We start from the raw sequence: 19,404 nt of genomic DNA, 5'->3' as shown, positions 1-19,404 counted from the left end.
ACTATTGCGCTGGTGATATATTTACAATTCTGGTTGACAGTACAGTGTCGATGATAAAATTCACAGCTTTCAGAAGTCTCACAAGAAAAAGAAAAGACAACACACCCAAATCACAAAAGTGCAATAAATACAAGCTGTACTTCTCAAACCATCTCTGTGATCAGATCAGGTTCTTTTTCCATCATTAATACAAGATTAAAAAAAAAAAAAAATTAGATGCACTGGATTTTTCTAAATAAAGTCCTACTATGAACAATAAACAAATGAATCATTCATGACTACCAGCATCAGATACTGACAGCATTTTTTTTCTCCTTGTGATTATTTTGAGCAAGTATTACATGATTTATGCATGATTGGACCAAGCGTCCAAATAAAAAAGCCAAATATTATGTCCTTATGAACCTCAGAATTGATATCTAATCAATCAAGACAACTCTCTTCAACATATACTGTGAACGGTAGATACTGTACGACCAGTGAAAACATAAGACATTGTCTATTGTTCGAGTACTCTCAGAATGAGATAAACTGTAGTGTTTCCAGTTAAACAGTACAAATTTAAAGGGGACCTATTGTTTCTCTCACATTCAAAACTGTAAATTTGTAAAAACTGTAAATCTGAAAAGCTCTGGTAAAAATAATAATAAAAAGTACCTTAATTAAAAATGCCAATGTGAGAAAAATGTGCATCACGCAGCAGCTTAACAAACTAAGCTGGGATGTACTCTATGTTGGTACTCTAACTGGGTCTAATCTGCAGAAATAATACATTAAAGAAGAGAAACAGAAGTCAAAGAAATGTTTGTACTTTCATAAACAGTTAAACAACAGAGTACAGTGGCTTTAAAGTGAAAGCTATATCTATTTGAATTAGATATTTGGCTAAAAGCTTTGGGACAGCATTTCGGTTGGGTCTTAGATGTCCTTTATAATGCGACGCCATCAAAATAAATGTGCAATCTCCATCCCCTAAACCAATTTTAGGCAAAACCACAATGCAGGAGAAATTAGGGTCTCAAAACAAGAGTGCTAGTACAAGTTCAATACACTGTCTGTATGCCACTAGGTGGAGCAAGAGACTAGGCCATATGCATATGTGCATTGCAGATGAAGGAGGGCCTCTGGACCATCCGTACCAGACTTCACACTAGTTTCAAACATTGTGGTATCATTTTGGAGCATATCATCACCTGCTTAGTGCATACGGATACATTTATGCAATGTAATGAGAGTAGAAATATTGCTGCTACAATTCCTATGACATTAGTTGATCTGAGGTTGAACCAATGACAGTACATTCAATATTTCCTTGAGGAAAAAAAAAAACATACTGAAACACAGGAGAATCTCATTAAGAACATAACTGTACATTGGGAAGGCATACCAGCAGGGGAACTGAGCGAATACAAAAAGATGTCAAGAGCATGACCTACACCTTAGCCTAACCAGGTGTAGGTCGACTGGAGATTTCACGTAACATTTAAATGTGAGCAAAATCCATAAAATCGGGCAGGTTCATAACTGGTTAAATTAGGCCAGAATTATGTACAATGTAAATCAGTATCAAATAAAGGGTCGCATCAACTGGGGCTTTTTTTTTAAAGTGCTACATTCAGACTAACATCTTGGCCTGTGATGCAAAGCTATTGTTCAAAAGGGGTTTTAATTACATGGTAGTAACATTCATAGTCATCTATTATCGAGATACGGTCCAAAAATTGGATTTAACTGAACATTTTGCATGTAGATGAAGATTTAAGTGAAAATCAATTTTAGTTTAGCATAGAGGGAGCGCTCATTTACATAATGCAAATCATCAGTGACTCCCTCCGTATGAGGAGTCTCCTAATGTTACACAAACGAATCTCTGCAGTGGCGTGCGATACATTATTAAGTGTTTACAGGGAGAGATGGGAATTATAAACTGCGTGCCTTCACAGCTTTCAGTGCCTTAGATGTGTTGACGTTTTCTTGCCGCAGCAATTATACGATTCCAAATTTCAACACTTTTACTTAAATCTCACAAAAACTATCCAGGTCATATTTTTCTCCAAATTCAAAAGACCAACAATTAGAAATTACAAAAATTACACCTTTTTTATGGCTATTAAAGATTTTTGATTTTGATTTGATTGGATTATTTTCAGGTACTAGTCTACTGAAAGACATTTTTCTCATTAGTGTATAAAACAACAACGAACATATTTGCTCTACATTGTGATAGCACTTAATTTTACATTACGAGAGAGAGAGAAAAAAAAATCATTCTTATTACAGTAATGCATATGACACTGCCTAACGGCAACGAGTTTTTCATTCACATAAGACTATTAAGAATTTAGACAAAATGTGCTTGATTTTCACCTAAATAATCTTACATTTCAATTAATTTTATGCAAATCGTACTCCAAATATAATTTCCTATTTTTCTTTTGTTTATGGAGTGAAATATGATAAGAGTTTTTGAGATTCAACACACCAAAGACTGGCTTTGATGCCACCGTTTGTGTTCAGTAGCTTATTAGTCACATACAAAGCCAAGTTTGTAGTCTAGAGCAAACCTGTAGACTTGTGAGGGTTTTTTTTTTTAAGATTAGAAGAGATCCAAACCAGTAGAAATGAAACACTATGAGGACATGCCACTGTAGGAACTTGAATGGGAAGTTAATATAACCTAAAAAGACGCTTAATGTTTTCCAAAGATGCAACAAGAGCTAGTATACGGGACAGTACGATCTTAGCGTTCACAATGTGCTTTATTCTCTATATTGATACCTTTTTTTCTATTAAAGTGCATGAACTATCTGATATTCTACCTGAGAGTTTGTGGAACTAAGTGCAGTTTCTACATTATTTTACGAACATTTGAACTAACGTGTCTTGTTTGCATGTGCAATTAACAAAACGAACATGGAGAACTGTTAGCAATCAATTTAGTCAACTAACCGGTCTAATTAACTCATGCTTTAGATTCATGCTTGCTAACATCTGTAACCGTTTACACATTTGCAAAATAAAAAAACCCAACAACTGTTGAACATAAATGTGGACAGATGTGCTTGTTTTAGAGGGACGTGACTGGAGTAGTAGGATTTAGCCCATTCATTTTGTCCTGAACCCTTGTGCTATGAATAGAAGTAGTACCCTAAGTATCTGTTTTCACATCTTCAAGAGTTACAGTAAGCAGTTCTGCCCAATTAGCAGAGCAGCATGTTTCATACTCGTTTCAAAGACGAACTGGTGTTTTTGAATGACCAGTAAAATACCTAGTACAGATATGGATACTCTTATTAGTAACAGAACATGGTGAAATTAAAAAATAAATCTATCTAAAAAAAAAAAAAAAACACGGATCTATACAATTTCAGTTTTGAGAGATAAAACCCAGTGTTTTAAAATTACAGTTTTCCTGCCCAACATACATTTTCCTGTCACACCATTCTTCATTCTTCATAATACCGCCAGATGTCAGTTTTGTCTCCATGGAAACAGCATTTAAGATGGATATCTTCTACACGTCGTCAGCTGGTAGGTCAGGAATGTTTATCTTTGCCCTGGTGAAGAAGGCCATCTTCTCTCTATGAGAGATTACAGCAGACAATAAGTACAGCTTGAAACTGAATGAAAAACAAAACAATGGAAGGGTTATTGCTTAATATTAGCTCTGCTCCAAACCATATCGAGCTGCCTACCCAGAAAGAATTTTAAAGATGTACTCCAGATGTGATGGCTATTCATTTTTTTAATTGAATATGCAGGGATTTCAGTGTCATTCACTTCCAGTTATTTTGTAGCTGTTCAAAGCTTGTTATGCTGCTTTATACAGCAAACTACTATTGTTTACTATATTATTTTAATGTATTATTGTATTTACAAAAACACTGATTTGTAGCATAAATAGTTTTACCATTGACTGCACTTTGTTTTCCATCAGGTTTTTTCCATATATCAGCTGTCTCTCAAGTCTCACACATTAACAGAAAACTTTTGCATTGGAAAATAAGCTGAATATTTACGTCAATCCTATTAAGTAAATCATAAATAATTTAAAAAAATTATCAATGTCTTTAAAAATGTATTATTTTAGCCCAATATTTGTGCATGTCGTGTTTTTATGCTACTGGACCCTTTTCACATTTCTGGGGTTCTTTGAAGCTAAAGTCATCATAGCTGGGGAAATCTGTGGTGATGAATGGAAACTACAACAAATCAGATTTTTGCATTTCTATTTGAAAAAAAAATAAAAAAATAAATAAATAAATATATATATATATATATATATATATATATATATATATATATATATATATATATATATATATATATATATATATATATATATATATATATATATATATGAAGTTCTTAGCAATGCATATTACTAATCAAAAATTAAGTTTTAATATATTTACGGTAGGAAATTTACTAAATATCTTCATGGAACATGATCTTTACTTAATATCCTAATAATTTTTGGCATAAAAGAAAAATGGATAATTTTGACCAATACAATGTATTTTTGGCTATTGCTACAAATATACCCCAGCAACTTAAGACTGGTTTTGTGGTCCAGGGTCACATATTGTTTCAGTAATTTTCTAAAAGAAGGAAAAAAATATATTAAGAGATTGATTCTGGCGATCAAAAGCCAAAGAAATGTCTACTAGAAACACACATGCAGCAGCGTTAACTAGTGCTCTGTAATTTAATGCCAAGGTAATACAACAGTACTATAGTGTTATAAATGTACTTTTTTTTTTTTTTTTAAATAACTGTGGAAACGCATCATCACAATCTGTGACGGGGTCAATTAGAGTAACGCGTCATTAGCAAATTCAAACTCTATAGGAAACAACTGTTGAGCTATTTCTTCCTCCAATAACCTACACTTAAAACAATGTTTAGGATCAGCTCAAAAACAGTGGTTTGGATAGGTAGCAACAGATGCCCACCTAAAGGACTGGACCCCAGCAACCTCCTTGAGACTCTGTCCACGAATCTTGTGCACATCCTTGGCTGCTGCTCGCATCATCTTCTCTACCCTCTGTTCCTGTAGCTGCTCTTCATGGGTCTAAAGAGAGAGTGGCAACACAAAATCAGATGCTGGAATGTTGTATAAGAGGGCCCGATGACAGGCCTTCTGTGGATTTGTTAGTTCTGGAAATCTAGTGGGACTCACCTGTCTCTCTGTATGTTTGAGCAACAGACGAAAGCGCTCGTCCTCCTGCACCCATGTGGGAAGAATGTGCTGGCCCTGTTGCCGGGCGCTCTCTAACTGCTCCTTTAGCTCCCGCAGCACATGCAGTTCCTCGTTCAGTCGGCTGTGACGTGTGCGAGTGACCTGCAAGTCCAGCTCCAGATCCAGAGAGGTGCGCAGGAGCCCGTCCAGACCTTTGACCTGCATCTGTGGAGGAGAGAGAACAAAGGGGTGAAAACTATCAGTTATTCTTTTGGGTCATGTTTGTGTCTTGTGCTATTTATTGCTTTGTATTGTATATAGGGACTCAAACGTCTGTGACCAGTGATGTAAATTCTTCTTTAAAATCTTATAACTTTGTTCATTTCCAGGTTAGGTTAGATTTTGAACTTAGACATTCCCAGAGATTCACTGACCACTGTATTGGTATTGTTATATTGGCACATATAAATGAAAAGTATTCAGTATCATTCATCAGTGTGTTAATTTAGTGAAAAAACAATGTTGAAAACAAATCTGAAACTGCTTGACGCCAATAGCCATTTGGTTAACACCATTTACCTTACCCTTGTGATTGTAACTTATAAATAACTTAAAAGAGACTTTAAAGCCTGTACTATAAATCATTGAAGCTCTCAGTACCGTCCTCATTAAGCAAATCAATGCAAACTTTCAACACCTTAGTGTCTTTAATAGACTCAAATTAATGTGTCTCCTAAGACACTGTGAGAGCAAACCTGACCTTTCTAGACTATTTAAGGGCCTGTGAAGGTACTCAGCGAACCCATTTCCTCACGCTGAGACGGTGCTTCATTAACACTGACCACAGGTCAGTACAGAAATGTAGGTATTAAATATTAAACTTCTGCTAAAAAGCTTTAACTCCCCTTTCTAAGGAAAACATTTGGCTTTAGGGTTGGTGAAATGCATTCAGAAACATTCAGTGGATCACTGAGTGGAATTTGATTCTAACCCTGTCTTGGAGTTGAGATTAACTACACAGTTTTTATGCTTAGGGGGCCCAGACACTCCCATGTTTTTCATATTTGAGCCCCAAACATTTTTTTCATGGAGGATGGTTGAAGCATGTTTATTGAGTTTATCAATTTTCTTTAGAATGAGTTTTCATAAGATTAGCAGAAGCCATAACGCATCAAACTGAATGTAAAGCATTTTTTGAGCTATTAAAGTAATGAGAGGTTTATTAGACACCAAACTGAACAAACAGGGTTTATATTTGCAATGGCAATGTGTTATATTGTACAAATAGTACAATTTATTTCCCAAATGAGTAATGTCAATGTCAATATTTTTATGTTACCTTCTTCATTCGAACACTCCGTCTCTCTGAGGCATTCCGGACGAAGGGAGATTTCTTAAACAGGGTGGAGCTGTCACTGTCGCTGCGGTTGATCTGGTGACGTGATTAATGTGGGTATTGGTAAAAAAACTGAGCTCTAATACCACTATCAGTATGTACATATATTTGTGTGTGTGTGTTGTATGTGTGTTCTTACCCTGCAGATATACTGGCTCTGAGGTCCAGGGGAAAATGTCTTGGACCGGATGATGGTGTTTCCTCGCAAAAAAGGGTTTTGCTGATGGACATCATGTCGCCGCTCCTTGGGCCGAACAACCGAAGCAGAATGCAGGAGACCATCCACGCTTGTCTGTTTATTCACCTAATAAGTAAAGAGAGCATGTCAACAAGTTTCATTGAAAAGGTACACAAAATTGCATAAAAGCGATGAGAAAGTTCTATGTAAATGAATCATCAATGTCACCTTTTCCGTTATGACTGCTGTTGGTCCAGGTTTAACTGGCTCTTCCTCCTGTTCCCACTGGCAGTCGTCGGGGTAGAACGCCTCGTCCTCCTCACCATCACTACCTTCTTCATCCACAAACACGTCACCCTCCAAAGCCTCTGCGGGGCTATTATATCACACATACCATTTGACAGCAGGGTTATTATGGCTCAAAATTTTTAATTTTCCCATGCATGGTTTTTTTTTTTTTTTCAGTTTTGTTTCAGTCGGTTTTAACAGTACATAAAAAGGTTTTATTTCGATTTCATTTTTATCATATGAAAATTACTACTTTTAGTTTTGCTTCCATTTAGTTTCAGTGTTACTTTTTGTTTCCATCCATTTTAGTACCCAGAAATTGTTTATTATTGTTTATTATGGTTTATTTTGTCCAAGTAATTACAGCCATTTCTCTGTTAATTCATTTAGTTTTCACTTTTAAAAAAAACTTTTAAGGGGCAAGGATAATGTAGCAATGTGTAAGCACCACTTCCAAAAACTAAGCACCTTTACTTTGGTCAATGCAGCGGATTCTAAGTTAAACAAACTTGAATACACATTGAAAATATGAAATTTATATAAAAATGAATTAATGTATGTTCTTGTTTGACATTATTCAGCCCATCAGTACTGAAAGTCACAGTGCTCCAAATTAAACCGAAAGTTATTGCTGTGACATGGTTGAGTCAAACCGTAATGTTCCTAAAAGAGCAACACTTACTTATCTAGTCTGCAACCTTTCAGAAACAAGTGCGAGTAAGGGTGGAAATGCTCTTAGAAAAATGCAGCCATGTCACATTCCTGTTTTTGTTTTTAAGTTCTATGACAGGTGGTTGTGGTTGAATCGTCGTCTGAAACAATCAGGTCTTCTAGTGCAGTTTTGGTTATAATCATGAGACTGCCCTACAGCCAATCGACATGTGGCACGGTGAGATAATTTACTGAGAAGCAACCACAAGAGAGTCCAGAAAATGGCATGAGAGAATAATGCCGCTCAGTATTGCTCAGGCACTGCACTTGGATTAGTTGTTCATCCTGTTTACGTTACTAATGTAATTTTGGCGGAGCAGATCAAACATCAGGAAAAGCGAGTCATCGTGTGCCATCACACAATGATGAATTCCCACGAGACAGCAGAAAGGAGGTCATTCAATAGGAAAAAAGGGATTGGAAAAGAAAGAGATGGAATATGAGATCCAAAGAGCTTGTTAATTGTCCGTGTGCATGCTGGGTGGGATACTGGATGTGATATGAAACCCAGAGTCACACTGACATACTGTTAAGTTGACAGCTGTGCTAAATAGGATTAAAGCTTATTATACAAGTTGTGGCAGGTAACATACCAGTCCTCCAGAGGAGCGTTCTCCAGGTGTGCAACAGTGCCCTCTGAGGTACTGGGAGCCTACAAATGAATCAAGAGATGAAGATCATGTATTTAAAACAAAACAAAACAAAAAAGTACAATATTATGACTTTTCTGAAATTTACCAAACATTTACTAGACCTTTTTATCTAGTTGTAAGTTCTTTTGGAAAAACTGCATCTGGTAAAACGATTAAATGTAAATGAGGCACTTTTTTATGGTGCTTTAATAGGGTACAAATTCATGTCCCATTTTGTTTAAAAAGCATTAGAATGAAATGTATTAAAATGTATATTAAAATTTTGAGTTTGGTCAGTGCCAACTCGGAGTTCTTGACCTTCTCCATTGCATCCAACAATTAAAATCAAACAAAATATTAATTTTGAGAAAGTAACACACAAATCGTGAGAGCCCCAGGCCTTATTTTGTACCTCATTCGTGGAAAGTGACAGTAAAATAAAACTACATTTCCTTAATCCATCTCAACAGAATTAGTTGCTTTGCTTTTTATCAGCTGTTTCGAATTTACAAACAGCCTGTTCTATGTAATTTGATCATCAACAGTATTAAAGACCAGAAAGGACCGTTTGGGGAAGAAAGAACCCATTTCTTCATCTGAATGATGAAAGAAACAAATATAATATTAATGAAGGCTCCTTGTTCCTCAATAAGCTTAGCAGTTTGGCAAGACCGATTCCAAGAAATATTAGAAAGGCATTTGGCTGTGATGAGGTAAAATGAGTTGAGGAGTGTGTGTGTGTGCGTGTGTTCGTTTTACCAGCTCCTGCTGAACAGAGACCTCTCTTTCCTTGTGCTTTCCATCCATTTCTGGCATGTATGTGCAGTTGAGGAGGTTGTACCACTTGGTGCAACACTCCTCTGAATACTCTTCATCAGCCAAACTGATCTGAGCACCAGCCTTTCAAGAGAAAAAAGACAAGAACTGAATAACCCAGGCCTATATTCACATACCATTATATGACTGTATTTAGGCATCATCACTCTGTTTATTTTCTCAAATCAGATACTTACTAGACAGTCCTCTCGACCAGACTTGCTGGTGCTACAGACATCAATACGTAGAGTCTTCTGTCTGAGAGCAGTGGAGGACATCTGCAGGCTAAACGCTTCCTTAAACTCTAAGGGTTCCTGCGGCAGAGCCCCGTGGGTGCGGAACAGGCAGCGAACGGGTTCTGAGCACGGCAGTACCACCACACGGATATATCTGCAATAGATCAAATCCAACAGAAACTCCTATCAGAGTTGGCTTTTGTATGAGAGATGGGCACAGGACAAGTCTTAGAGCGTTTTAGCTCCAAAAAATGGTTGTGGGGAAAAGCAACCTTGGGTTTAGGAATCAAATGATTCAATACAATGTTGAAATTCAATTTCAAAATAATTCTCAAATTATCTTAATTTTTCAGCAAAAGTACAGAGGCATTATATTTGCTAAATTGTAAATATTATACATAAAAGCCATAATAAAATGTCTGTCTGATATGTACACAGGAATCATTAAAGGGATAGTTCACCCAAAAATGAAAAAAAGATGAATGAAGGTCTTACAGGTTTGGAACAACATGAGGGTGAGCAATTAATGACAGAATATTCGTTTTTGGGTGAACTATCCCTTTAACTCTCAGTCACATTTAATTATTTTTATGGACTGATCCAGAATCATTTGAGAAAGAATTGCAAAGCATCTGTGAATCGATTCTTCCACTTTATATTACCATTTGATAACTATTGAATGGGTTAATTCCATTTGTAATACCCAGCCCATTTCCCTAGCAGAGATAGTTCATCAAAATTACATCCTGCTGATTAAAATTAATGTCTCCATCAACTTTAAATGAAGCTGGCTGAGAGAGCGCAATCCTCACATGTTCTGGTTGGCTGGCAGGGAGAGTGTGCTATAGTTGGAGAGCTGCATTACGAACACTGTGAACCTCTTTTCTTTCGCTTCATACTTCAGGCCGAGTTTGATCTGAGCACTGCTTGCTGAGCTGCCGTCATCATAGCCCAGCTGTTGCTCAACAGGAAGCCCCGACCTGTGGGAATAAACAGCACCATTTAACTATCCGAATAGGGTCTGTGATGAAACTAACTGATAACAAAACTAGAGGTCTACCTTTTCTCTGAGGGCTCGTATACCCCGCTATCGCCTGCTACTGATTCGTCAGACACGGCTGACGTTACTCCTGCCTTCTTCGATCCCGGCCCAGACATCCTTGTTTGCGTAACAGCATCTGCAGGCACAGAAAAGGGGTGAGTAGAAATGTGACACCACGTCACTCTGGATGGGTGTTAGGTTCCTGATCTCGAGTGAGTTCACCTGCTGGGCTAGTTGGGAGTGAGCTGTAAATCTACCCTATCATACTAGACATTCAGAGGGGTTCTCTAGTTTCAGATGGAATTCTGGATTGCGGATGACAAAGTTACAATGGAAAAGGCAAGAAAAAAATCTTATCGAATTTCTAGAAATTCACTCTTTTTTATTCATTTTGGTTCAATGTACATGCTTTTTTCTTTCTTTTTTTTTTTTTTTTCTTTTATACCATTTCCAAAAAAGAAAAATTTATTGACAAATTTTTACAATTAATCTACTTTTCTTAATCAAATAATCCTCTAGTTAATTTACAAATAATCTATTGTTTTTCTCCAGTTTATTCGACTTGGCTAATGATTACTTTTACGGTTGACCTGTAGGCTAGATTATTTTCTGATCAGTTGATTAATCCTTTAGTTTATTTCCCTATAAACAATAACCTTTTACATGGCAAGAATTAAAAGGCAACTATCAGTAATACACAATAAATATATATTAATATCAGTAACACATAATAATACATACAGTAAGACAATAACATTTTGTTCATGGAAAGAGCCATGTACCTTTCAAAGACTCTACTGCACCTTGTTGGTGGTCCTCTTCTAACCGTAGTTCCATCAGCCTGGTTTGCAGATCTAAATCCAACTGTGAGGCAGGACCAGAGAAGGCCTCTCCCGATAGGAAGGAAGCATCGGTAACAAGGGGTGAGCAAGGAGGAGAGAGGGAAGACAGCGAGGAACGCGGAGACAGGGAGGGCATAGAGTGAGGTGTCTCTGACAGCCGCAGTACTTGGGTTCTCTGGCTCATCCCCGGCCCACTACTGACTTGCCTGGAGGAGGACGAGACCTCGTTCTCATGGATGGTGGTGATGGAGCTGGAGGGCCTGTAGCCAGAGGTGCCTCCCTCCTGCAAAATAGAGTCCAGTTTGTTCTGGAAATCAGGGTCGCCCAGTTCAGGCTGCTCCAGGTAGATGTCTGTGAAGCTGAGAGAGGAAGTGGAGCCCAAGCTGGACGTGGCCAGGGATCCCCGGCTGGAAGTCAACGATCCACGGCTGCTGCCTGAGGAACATGACAGCGTGCTGGCTGACAGACTGGAATTTTGATGTCGATGGAAAGAGACAGCAGTGGGGAAAGAATGACAGCAGGGAAGTTATTCATAAAGTAGCTCCGGTTCACGCTCCCCCCCCCCCCCCCCCCCCGCCCATATCGTCTCATTCTACCCTATTTCAAGTCTTAACATCAAATGCATTCTGCTTTAAAGCAAACATGTTAATTAAGGCATGGAAGGCTCATTAGACATACAAGAGACTGTTCCTGCATACAAAATGCCTTTGATGTGCCTTAACTAGATGCTGAATATGAATTAGGCATTAGTCAAAATAAAAAGTAATGCAAAGCTATTGTTACCAAGTGCGTTCGGTTGCATCGTTTTATAACTTCAGAACTCTGATTCTTTGGATACGTTTCAGCATTCTGATTGCAACGTGATTACATCATATATAGTGAGGAAAAGTTTTTATGACATGCAGCTTGCCCTTCCTGCTGATATTCAAAACTGCACAATAAAATACTTACATTTACAAGTAAATTTTTTTCTCTTTGAAGCCTGAAAATTTTGGTTGCATGAACATTTAATGGATGGACAATTTTTTTTTTGTTCTGTTTTGTTTTTCTGAGAAACGAGAATATTACAAATATCTGTTATAATAATAAAAATATATTTTTGCTCCAAAGATTAACAACAGTCATATGGGTTTAAAATTATATGAGAGAATGGGAGTGAGTAAATTAAATTATTCTACAAACCCGATTCCAAAAAAGTTGGGACACTGTACAAATTACGAATAAAAAAGGAATGCAATAATTTACAAATCTCATAAACTTATATTTTATTCACAATAGAATATAGATAACATATCAAATGTTGAAAGTGAGACATTTTGAAATGTCATGCCAAATATTGGCTCATTTTGGATTTCATGAGAGCTACACATTCCAAAAAAGTTGGGACAGGTAGCAATAAGAGGACGGAAAAGTTAAATGTACATATAAGGAACAGCTGGAGGACCAATTTGCAACTTATTAGGTCAATTGGCTACATGATTGGGTATAAAAAGAGCCTCTCAGAGTGGCAGTGTCTCTCAGAAGTCAAGATGGCAAGAGGATCACCAATTCCCCCAATGCTGCGGCGAAAAATAGTGGAGCAATATCAGAAAGGAGTTTCTCAGAGAAAAATTGCAAAGAGTTTGAAGTTATCATCATCTACAGTGCATAATATCATCCAAAGATTCAGAGAATCTGGAACAATCTCTGTGCGTAAGGGTCAAGGCCGGAAAACCATACTGGATGCCCGTGATCTTCGGGCCCTTAGACGGCACTGCATCACATACAGGAATGCTACTGTAATGAAAATCACAACATGGGCTCAGGAATACTTCCAGAAAACATTGTCGGTGAACACAATCCACCGTGCCATTCGCCGTTGCCGGCTAAAACTCTATAGGTAAAAAAAGAAGCCATATCTAAACATGATCCAGAAGCGCAGGCGTTTTCTCTGGGCCAAGGCTTATTTAAAATGGACTGTGGCAAAGTGGAAAACTGTTCTGTGGTCAGACGAATCAAAATTTGAAGTTCTTTTTGGAAAATTGGGACGCCATGTCATCCGGACTAAAGAGGACAAGGAAAACCCAAGTTGTTATCAGCGCTCAGTTCAGAAGCCTGCATCTCTGATGGTATGGGGTTGCATGAGTGCGTGTGGCATGGGCAGCTTACACATCTGAAAAGGCACCATCAATGCTGAAAGGTATATCCAAGTTCTAGAACAACATATGCTCCCATCCAGACGTTGTCTCTTTCAGGGAAGACCTTGCATTTTCCAACATGACAATGCCAGACCACATACTGCATCAATTACAACATCATGGCTGCGTAGAAGGAGGATCCGGGTACTGAAATGGCCAGCCTGCGGTCCAGATATTTCACCCATAGAAAACATTTGGCGCATCATAAAGAGGAAGATGCAACAAAGAAGACCTAAGACAGTTGAGCAACTAGAAGCCTGTATTAGACAAGAATGGGACAACATTCCTATTCCTAAACTTGAGCAACTTGTCTCCTCAGTCCCCAGACGTTTGCAGACTGTTATAAAAAGAAGAGGGGATGCCACACAGTGGTAAACATGGCCTTGTCCCAACTTTTTTGAGATGTGTAGATGTGTGAAATAAACTTATTTTTCCCTTAAAATGATACATTTTCTCAGTTTAAACATTTGATATGTCATCTATGTTGTATTCTGAATAAAATGAAATTTGAAACTTCCACATCATTGCATTCTGTTTTTATTCACAATTTGTACAGTGTCCCAACTTTTTTGGAATCGGGTTTGTATAATATTATAAATATTACGTCAATAATATATATATATATATATATATATATATATATATATATATATATATATAGGTGTTTGTGTGTGCGTGCGTGCATATATATATATATATATATATAAACAAACTATAAATATCCAATTTAACTTATATCATTTAAAATGACTGATTTGCCTTTTTTAATGTTACATTTTTATTTAGACAAAACAGTACAGAATTTGAATAATTATTTTAAATTAAATTTTAATAATAGCTGTTTATTGTTTATTGACAAGAGTGACATTAATATGAATGTATTTACACATTTATCGTATAGGATAATTAACATTGGTGCATCCTGATTAGCCAACAGACAGAAAAATTAAACATGCAGTCAATATTATGAGTGTCATTTGTATTGTTTTTTTTATTTAAATGGCAGGGTTGGAGAGTACCTTTTCAGCCGGGTGTGCAGGGAAGACGCCAACCTCACTGTCTCTTCCAGCTCCTTCACTAGTTTGTTTCTTCTATAGTGCAGCTTTAACCTGAACAAAGCAGATAGAACTTTGTGACAATTGCTCATTATTGGGATTAGGAATTGGAACAGAACAGACCAAGTGTGTTTTTAACAAGAGAAGCGGGCACTTACTTCTCAAGAAGTTAACAGTTTTCACATGGACAATGATTTCAAAACTATAATATGACAATATTACAGAGACTATGTGATGGGCTCTTTTGACCATCGACATGTATTTTTTTTTATATTAAATAATATGTATTTGAATATTATTATACAATGTCTCTATAGTCTTCCAGTGGGTCTAATAAAATGATGTTGGTTTGTTATTAAACAGCAGCGCTGAAGAAGGCACCCATTGTGTTCAACCTAGATCCAGCGTTTGTGCCACTCAGATTACAGGAAGAGCGCTGAACGCCAAGCTAAACGAGGATACAGTATCTAGAGTAGAGAACAAGGACCCTGTTCAAATAACTGAGAGAACGAGTGAGAAAAAGACCAATAGAAAGAGAGGGAATGAAAGATAGTGAGTCAGGCAAAAAAAAAAGCCTAATTGGCTCTCTCACCTAGGCAACCCAATCTCAAAACACAGGTGCCTCTTCTAAGAGTGCAAGACTCGCTATAAACCACAAGCAGTAAACCAGTAGAGGATTATGAATCATTTGCATACATGACGTTCAACTTCTGCCATTTTAGCTATAGATTTACAAAACCAAATTGTGCGGTTATAATGGATGGGGCCTGCAGTAAAGTAAATGATGGACAAAGTGACTGCTGCGCTGCTCGTTTTGCATAATGCTAAATATTGCACACCAAGCTTTTAGTGAACATTTTTTTAAGTTCTGAAAGAGGCTTTCAAAGTTTCAGAGTTTGAGTAATTATTATTTAATAGATTTTCCTTCACACCAATGTGTTGAGAGCACAGCTGTAGTGTCCCAGATGAGTGCCCTGTTGTGTTTCCATAATAATTACACCTTTATTGTCCACATTAAAATGGATATCTAAGCTTCAAGTAAATTGTTCCAAGGAAAGGGAAAAAACTTTAGGTCAGACCTTTATTTCTGTAGTATATTAAGTGGATGGTGTAGCCTAGTGGTTAAAGATCAAAACATCAAATTCTGCCACGGGTGATCCACGTTCCACATTTTCTGGCTAATAAATTTACAAGAATCTCCCATGACTTTTACAATCATTTGCAATGGCTGGATAAAAGATTTTATTTATTTGTTCATTTATTTATAGCTGAAGAAATACTTAAAAAAAAAAAAAAAATGAAAAAAGAAAATCAATTTCAAATCAGTTTCGCAGGAACCTGCAAGAACATCGCATTCTGATTCTATGGTTCAGTAGCATGACTGAAAAAAAATACTACCAGGGCCAAATACATTGATCTCTGCTGCCCTAGTTATCCATCTTACCTCTCGGTCAGTGCTTTGCTCTGGTTGTCCCGTGCAGCTTTCAGGTCCTTCTCGAGTCGCTTCTTTTCAGACTCGATCTTCTCTGTCTCGCTGGGTGCGCGCTTGCATGGCCTTACATACTGCAGTTCCTTTAGCAACTCTTCCTTCTCGTTGATGAGGATCAGGCGATCTCTCTCTGGGTCCAGAAGGCCTGGCCACGCTTCGCTATCCAGCTTGGCAATCTGGACCTCAATATTTGCAATCCTGATGGCAGCAAAATGAATAAGGCAATGTAAAGAAAGTTAAGCATTAAACTGTTGTCATAGACAAACATAGCAATTGGTTGATTTCAAAATTCTATTCAGCTTTATATGTATGCATGTATATGTGCATGTGCGTGTGTGTGCATGTGCGTGTGTGTGTGTGTGTGTGTGTGTGTACGTGAACAGGTCAAAATTTTGGAATAATTAAAATGTTCTTGAATGAAGTCTCTTGAGTACCAAATCAGCATGTTAGAATGACTTCTGAAGCATCAAGTAACACTGAAGGCTTAAATAATGGCTGCTGAAAATTCTGCTTTGCCATCACAGGAATAAATTACATTTCAGAATATATTCAAATACAAAAAGTTATTATAAATTGTTTGTACATGTAACCTTTCACTGTTTTTACTGTATTTGTGATCAAACAAATGCAGCCTTGGTGAGCATAAGACACTTCTTCCTTGGAATTTGGCATGTTGCCCTCTTGCTTATTTGATACGTGACTCAAATATTGTGCAAAAGCTTCAATATTTTATTCATACATATTATTTCTATGTTTAAATTTTTTTTTTTTAACTTTCAGTTTATTTCCAGGTTTAGATTACATTTCGGATCCCAGATTTTCATTATGGTATCAAACCTCTTGATCATACAGTATATATGCTTTTTTCCAATATTATATCAACCATCAGTCCTCCTGCTCTGCAAATACTGGCATCACTGATTGAAAAACTTGATTGACCACTAGTTAAAAACTAATAATTTAGGAGGAAATTCAGACGTAAAACACATACCTTCTTTTTGCCTCCTCATATTTCAGGCTCAGTCGTACCTTCTCAGCCAGTTTATTTGAGTTTGATACAAACTAAATCAAAAAGAATAACAAGTTCAACAAATAATAAAAATCTCTGAAATTCTAAAAGACATTTTACCCAACAAATGACTTGCACATTGTGAAACCACTAAAAGACACCAGTCATTCATCATTTACAATCATGTAAAACCCAGCTCTGAAGGTTGTCTCTCACCTCAGCAGGTACGTCTGTTTGAGACTCGGCGTCTGAGTAGAGGCGGGGCAGAGAGAGGTTTGAGTTGGCCAAGGACGGGTTGCTGGCCCACAGGTCAGACTGAGAGCCATAATCCAACTGGAAACCATCCTTCAGCACAGCCAATTTCTAAAAGAAACACCATTATCAGATTTTGTCTTTTGTTTTGCAATATTTCACCTTTAAGTGAGGTCAGAAAATCTTTGACCTCTATTTTCTGTTCTCTCACAGATATTGTTTGCAGATAGCACATTCAGAACATTTCTGAGATAACAACTGCCAACAGGGGCTTAAGCATAATTCAGTCGTCTGACACCTACTGTGTTAGAACTGAAGTTACCTGTGTGATTATTAAGTGATGAGCAATGAGAGGCAGTGAGACAACAGGGACGAGTGTTTATTTGCAAGAAAGCAACAAAAGCTATGAGTGAGCACGTAACGGGCAAGCACACGCATGATTGAAGAAGTCTGCCAGCTGCAGCGGGGGGCATGCATTATTTAGCACCGCCTGCCTCTCCATATGCTTGTGGAACAGTGTGAGGAAAAAGTTGGAAATAAATAAAAGACAACAAAGAAAAGGAAAAACAAGAAGGCATAATACCCAATGAAAAATGAGGTCAGCTTAGGCTCACTGAGAACAGAAACGCTGCTCAGCTTAAACACTACAGTGACATTTGGGAAGACTCCGTCTGCCAAATGTACAATAAGATTCAGACGTTTGGGGTTTTTTTTTAAAAGAAATTTATACGTTTACTGCCTAAATAAAAAATCAATTTCAATTAATTTTGTAGGTTTCTACAAAAATATTAAGCAGCATTGTTTTCAACATTGATAATAATAAGAAATGAGCATCAAATCAGCTTATCGGAATGATTTCTGAAGGACCACGTGACACGTAGTAATGGCTACTTGAAAATTCAGCTTTGTAATCACAACATTTTATGGAGCGCTATTGAAAACTTGGAATTTTACAAGAATTTTTTAAAAGGAGGTCGAATTTTGATTTTGGGCCTCAAATCAGGAGGCCAAAGGGAGGTAAAACACTTTGTCTTCACTGGCTTCTTTCAATTTGTGTTACTACAAGCATGAGTCCAAATACATAAACAACACACAAGTAAACTTGACCAAATTTAAGCCTCCAGTAAAACCTGATTTGTACATTACGGTAAGGATGCAAAGAGTACATATATTCAAAAATAATAAACTTGCTCATGTTTTTGTCAGGATCATTACTGAAACACATAATGCGGTGTACATTTTGGATTGAGTTGCATTCTATTCTCTTTTACTTTGAGGATAAATTGTCATCTGAATTCATGACATCATGTATATGTACTGTACATTTTGTCAATTTCAACTTTTTTTGAAAGTTAAAATTTTAAAATTTGATCTTTTTTTATTATTTTACGAATTTGACTGCCATGAAAAAAAAAGTCAGTTAAAAGTTTACAGTTAAAGATAGCAATGTAGTACATGCGTAGAGTATGTACATTATGTTCAAACGTTTGGGTCAGTAAGATTTTTTTGAATGTTTCTTATGATCAACAAGTCTGTATTTATCGGATTAAAAATGCAAGAAAAACAGTAATATTGTGACCCCAATCCCCCAACACATCAACAACAAAAATCAGATATGAATAGAACATTTTTGAAAAGCTTAATAAAGCACTGTCTCACAAAGTTTGAGTGTCCTGGTTCTATATGCATATACACAACTGTATTATGTCAAATATTTATACACATTTTTGTGGGGGTAAAAGACAAATAATGTCGGTAAAAGTATGTGTTTGTGATTGTTGTCTTCAGCAAACAGCCCCACCTTACTCAACCACTCCTATCTGCTTAAACACATTAGCTTATGACAATTAGATTAGCTATAATTATGCAGCGAGTAGAGCACTTCACTGTGGTTTTTATTTGGATAGATTGTTTGCCTACTTCTCTAGTGTGTACTTAACCATTATAGAGTATCACTGGCCTGTCTACGCTTATATGTACACCTGGAACTGAGACAAAAATTTCTCCACAATGATGAAAGAATGCAGGAATGTGTTCCCAGAACATTGTCAAGGTGTAACATTTTGACCTTTTGTGACCTAGGTGATGTTTAAATGCTT

At 37.0% G+C, this 19,404-nt stretch overlaps 1 protein-coding gene across 2 annotated transcripts in view; it reads right to left on the bottom strand.

Annotated features, from left to right (window-relative positions):
* Nucleotides 1–1,603: 1,603 nt before the first annotated feature.
* wwc1 (WW and C2 domain containing 1) overlaps nt 1,604–19,404 on the bottom strand; it is a 29,972-nt gene continuing 12,171 nt past the window's right edge. Inside the window, exons 7-22 of one of the 2 annotated variants that reach the window (XM_079405352.1) lie at nt 17,270–17,416; nt 17,036–17,106; nt 16,000–16,242; nt 14,520–14,609; nt 11,264–11,790; nt 10,500–10,617; nt 10,252–10,419; nt 9,401–9,593; nt 9,147–9,287; nt 8,349–8,407; nt 6,985–7,132; nt 6,718–6,882; nt 6,522–6,614; nt 5,183–5,407; nt 4,956–5,074; nt 1,604–3,581 (exon numbers count right to left, since the gene is read on the bottom strand). In XM_079405352.1, coding sequence (XP_079261478.1) covers nt 3,515–3,581; nt 4,956–5,074; nt 5,183–5,407; nt 6,522–6,614; nt 6,718–6,882; nt 6,985–7,132; nt 8,349–8,407; nt 9,147–9,287; nt 9,401–9,593; nt 10,252–10,419; nt 10,500–10,617; nt 11,264–11,790; nt 14,520–14,609; nt 16,000–16,242; nt 17,036–17,106; nt 17,270–17,416 — 2,574 coding nt within the window. In that variant the 3' untranslated portion in view covers nt 1,604–3,514. The remainder of the gene's footprint in view (nt 3,582–4,955; nt 5,075–5,182; nt 5,408–6,521; nt 6,615–6,717; nt 6,883–6,984; nt 7,133–8,348; nt 8,408–9,146; nt 9,288–9,400; nt 9,594–10,251; nt 10,420–10,499; nt 10,618–11,263; nt 11,791–14,519; nt 14,610–15,999; nt 16,243–17,035; nt 17,107–17,269; nt 17,417–19,404) is intronic. The other variant, XM_079405353.1, reaches the window with a different exon arrangement.

This window comes from Barbus barbus (assembly GCF_936440315.1).
Source record: "Barbus barbus genome assembly, chromosome: 43".
Taxonomy (NCBI): Eukaryota; Metazoa; Chordata; class Actinopteri; order Cypriniformes; family Cyprinidae; genus Barbus; species Barbus barbus.
The sequence above is the reverse complement of the archived record's forward strand: the minus strand, read 5'-3'. Positions and strand labels throughout refer to the sequence as shown.